Genomic DNA, 4,909 nt, shown 5'->3' on the forward strand with positions numbered 1-4,909 from the left:
ATGTAATACTTCAGAAGAAACTATTGTAGTTATGTGTTATTATTGTAATATAGTTATAATTAAATCACTGATAACACTCAAATAATATATTAAAACTTCTATATTTTTAATTTTCTAAAACATATTATTAGTTAGATAATAAGTAATGCAATAATTCAAGTAACCTGTAAAAATACTGGTATGACTAAAATTATTTCTACAACTCTTTTCCTTATTAAGTTTAATGACTGTATCCTAGTATCCTATATAATAAAATCGTATTTATTCAATTATGAGAGATCTATTATCATTCTGCCATACATATTTATATACCTATATATATATATACATATATATATATATATATATGTATAATTAACTGTTTACATATTATGGTATATTACATAAATGTCATATATAAAATACTCTGATTTATAATATAATCTATAATATTACATTGCTATAAAATTATTATAAGTTTTAATTCTGAGGTTTCCAATATATTACATGGTACATTTTTGACTTTGAGGTCTGGGTAGAGAGAATATAATGATGTTAATACTATTTTGGTATAAATAATTTTATAAAATTATTCGTTGGAGTACATTTTCTCTAAAAATTTACCGTCCCCTCAAAATATCCGCCCTTTTACCCTCTTTCCACTTAACGCGCCTCTATCGTCGTGCAGTATATTATTGTTGTACACTGTAAAATACGTGAAAGTACACGGGATATCAATGTGTCGATCGCGCGCGCGGACTTCTTCGTCATGTGCAGTTGTTTTTGGTCGAATGCGCGAAGCCCAGTGATCTATAATATTATTATTGTAATAATATTACCGTCACGGCCGTCCGTCACGGGCCTAACGACGTAATAACAACGGTTCAACCGAGTGAACGAAATTCCCGCGTAATGCTATACACAAGACCACGTAGTATGATAATTACATTGTGTTATCATAAATTTTCACGGCGAATTGGCTGCGAGCAATGTGCAACCATTCGACATCGTCTAGGTGTTTGAAAATCAATTGTTGCCCCTTGATTCGGACGCATCGATTCTTATAGCAATTATACGATTCGATTTTAACGGGCTTCTATTCTGGCTGAACGTGCGATCAAAAGTAAATAAATCAACCGCCCACATTAGCTTTTCGCATAAATTCGTAGAAACGACACTTAGACACAGGCGTATATTTTATTTGGGGGGGTGTCATATTTTCTATTTCTTTTGTCGCTGATCTTACAGTTCAGTTCGAAAACAACGGCGTAACCGACAGAATATTATGTTTTTGCGTAAAGCGTCATGCGCGTACGTGGATTATTTTTAATTTATACATCGACCCCGGTTAGTTAGATCGTGCGTTGAAGATCTGTTGGGAAAGGAAATGCGCCAAACAAAACAATGGCAATAACGCGTGTACCGACGTGTAATGTTATGCGCGTCGTGTGCGCGACGACTTCTCGCTCACGTGTGTACTAAATAATGATTGATTTATGCGGAAGAGTTAAGACGGCGTTCAGGATGGAATTGTAAATCGTACGCACGGGCGTGTCGTCTTTGTTTACCGCATAAAGGAAAAAACCTGAGAGCCCGCGCAATATATCGCGTCCGCAGCGTAATCTCTGCGTACTTTTTTTCCTTTCTTTTCGTATGTGTGTACGGTTTTCGAAGATTTTTTTTTCCGTTATTCTTTTTTTTTCCTCTCCTCTCGAGGGGAGGCATGACGAGAAGGCGTATACGGGCCCCACCATCACCATAGGAACCTGTAATCATATACGCGGGGGACGACAATAGCCGCGATACGTCTACTGGGTATACATTATGCGTTATTATATCGTCGAAAAACGTATAATACATCCATGTGCGGTGCACACAATATGGCATGGCGGCGACAGCGGCGGCAGCTATCCGAGGTGGTATATATAAGGTTGCTGCGGACGAGGTCGGGACCGCATTCCGATCCGAGACCCGACAGCAGCTACCTAAGAGGCTCGTCCGCGGGAGAGAACGACGCACACCTGGTCCACCGCCGCCGCCGCCGCCGCCGCCGCAGTCGTCTAGTCTGCCCACACGTCTTCCGGCACACTCTAGTGCGGATCGTCCACCAGTTATGTGCCGAGCGTTACGCCGTCAGCATCCGCAAATGGCTCCGCAGCAGAAGACCAACTACGCCAACCGGCTCGACAGTCTGAAACAAGTACGTGTGCATTACTACTGTACAATATGTCATCGTTTACGTCGTTGTAGTAAATGTTTTCTGTTGGTCCGCGCGCAATCGTTCGTCGAGTACGCTCGCTCGGTACTTCGTGTTCCCTTCGCCGGCGCACGCGTGTTTTCTTCATCACCCCTTCCCCCCCACCATCGCCGTCGCGATCACGGTCCGTTGCGTAACGTCCGCTTTGACGTGCCATGGATCCCGATCGCACGTCCGCCCACCCCGTTGTACACGAACGATTTATTTCGAAATCATTGATCGCGCTGCTGCCGCCGACAGGACACATTATATCTCGACCGATCGATACGTGCGTTGCATTCCTGTTGGCGCTGTAACGTTTATAATTATTGTTTACCATTCGTGTTCAGGTTTTGAAACCGTGCCGGGACAACAACGCCAACTGTCTGCGGGCCATCACCAGGTCGGCCCGGGTGAACCTGAACAAGCATTGGAAGAGCCTGGAGAACCTGTTCGTGGCCGGCCGCGACCACAAGGAACGCGCGCAGAACGTGGCCAACGAGAGGCTGGAGAACTGGGAGAACGCGAGACCGACGGCGAACGACGAGGCCTCGGACGCGATCGAGAAAATGCGTCACCTGCGGGTCGACCGCTGAACCTGCTGTTCGTTCCGTCTGATTATAGGGGGGGGGGGAGAATTTTTCTATTCGAACTATGAAAATTATTTATTTATCGTCGTCGCGCGAACGAGCGTGGCGGCCACTCGTACCTCGTGTCTTTCATCGTTTTTTTATTAATATTTATTTTTATATTTACCATTTAACGCACTCGCACCATTGTATTGTACACCTTAAGCACCATATTGCACGCACCATATATTATACTGCATCATATCACTTGCACTCGTTATCATAAGCAGCACCACTTCGCACATGTAACACGCACTTTTAGCACTAACACGCACGTGACTAACACTTAGTTATAACATTATAGTATTTGTCGCACTCGTTATTTGAATATTCTGTTGTTCGAGCACATAACACATTGTACTATTATAATAAAATCGCACCCCGTTTAGACTAGTTAAGGAACGTTTTTATCTTCCACACCGTTCGCACACTGCTGTGCATGCACGTCAGTCCGAATCGAGTGCATCGGAACGTAAAAAACATGTAACATAACATTATAATACGATAAGGCCCGTGTAATCACTGGTGAGAGTAGATCTATAACGTACGTCTTCCAAAGTATAATATTAGCATTTATGGACCCATGGCGTTCAAAATGTTAATTTATATTCATTAGTATTAGTATTATTATTATTACGATTGTTGTTGAACCCGTCCCAACGGCCGATATGTAGTGAAGTAAGAATTTATTTTACGCTATTGTTATACCACTATGTGTGTATACATTTGTATAGTTATGTTTAAAGTTGTTCACCCGATGACTGAGATTTATATCACCTTTTTATTATTTTACGAACGATTGCTCAAGAAGTAACCGAGTCCATCCATTTATGTTTGTACATATACTATTATACGTTAAGAAAAACATTATACATTTATTTATTATACATTTTTTTTGTTTCGACACATATTCTACTATGACAAAGTTTATGAAGTAATCATTATAATATTTTTTTCATTTTTGTACTATTATTAATCAATATTATTGTAAACCACCATTGCTGTTCAAATGTATTGTCATTTTTCCACGATGGTAATAATAAATATTCAGAAAAAAAAACCACGGTTCCATTTATTTGTTCTACTTACAACTTTTTATAGAAAAATCTATACACTATCAATTGATAACGTAGGTACTTAAGTAGTACTTAGTAGCTTCCTTTGGCGTTATATCGAACGAAATATGATTGGCAAATTCGTAGAAAATCATATAGCGATATAAATATTCAATAGCAATTATGAATACCAAAAACTCGTAGAAATGTGAACAAGAAAATATTATCGTCAATTATAGTACGTTAATACTGTTCAATTAAATATCGTGCATTATTATGTATGACGGATGAACTTTTTAATCATAATAATTATCCTTTGTATTTATATTCATAATATAATTATGGTGAAATACTATCAATGCGATAGTGTTAATGGGTGACATTTAAAATCATACCGATCGTTTATTTAGTACGTGAAATTAAATTAATTGTAACACAATAACTCGTAAGACATATAAAGTAAATGAGTTTTGTTGAAAACGATGAGAGAATCGTGCTTTGGGGCACAGGACCGAGTTAATTATTTACAATTGAAATACTTAAATCCCGACGTTGATCGTTTTTTAATTGGCTCGCGTCTAGAATGTACAACAGTATAATTATTATTTGAGTGATCTATCGAAAACGTTATAGAGTAAACACGCTCTTACGTACTCTAGCAGTCTTATTTTGCGCACTTAATGCAAATGTTATATAATATGTTAGAGATGAATACTGTGCATGTATGAAGCGTAATATTTATTGTTATCAAATAAAATAAAAAAAATCTAAAATCCTGCGAACACTTTTTTGTTGCTTGCGTTATATTATTACGTATGCGTACACACATCGTACTAAAATACATAAATAACACATGAATTATGCTTTTTTAGACTCGTTTGAAACGTATTTGAGTTATTGGAACAACTTCAGGATGAACTGTGCATTATATTCGTAATAATAAAAAAAAAAGTTATCCTGATGAATTATTTCCATATAGTGACTATCCCATATTCCCATGTTATAATAAT

At 38.4% G+C, this 4,909-nt stretch overlaps 1 protein-coding gene across 1 annotated transcript; it reads left to right on the forward strand.

The window, feature by feature from the left end:
* Nucleotides 1-1,849: 1,849 nt before the first annotated feature.
* Nucleotides 1,850-3,802, forward strand: LOC112683551. Its single transcript, XM_025554619.1, has 2 exons — nucleotides 1,850-2,179; nucleotides 2,566-3,802. The coding sequence occupies exons 1-2, from the start codon at nucleotides 1,865-1,867 to the stop codon at nucleotides 2,809-2,811; spliced, it is 561 nt and encodes a 186-aa protein (XP_025410404.1). The 5' UTR covers nucleotides 1,850-1,864; the 3' UTR covers nucleotides 2,812-3,802.
* The last annotated feature ends 1,107 nt before the right edge of the window (nucleotides 3,803-4,909 follow it).

The sequence above is a fragment of the Sipha flava genome, unplaced genomic scaffold (genome assembly GCF_003268045.1).
Source record: "Sipha flava isolate LNK unplaced genomic scaffold, YSA_version1 229_pilon_pilon, whole genome shotgun sequence".
NCBI classification, from domain to species: Eukaryota; Metazoa; Arthropoda; class Insecta; order Hemiptera; family Aphididae; genus Sipha; species Sipha flava.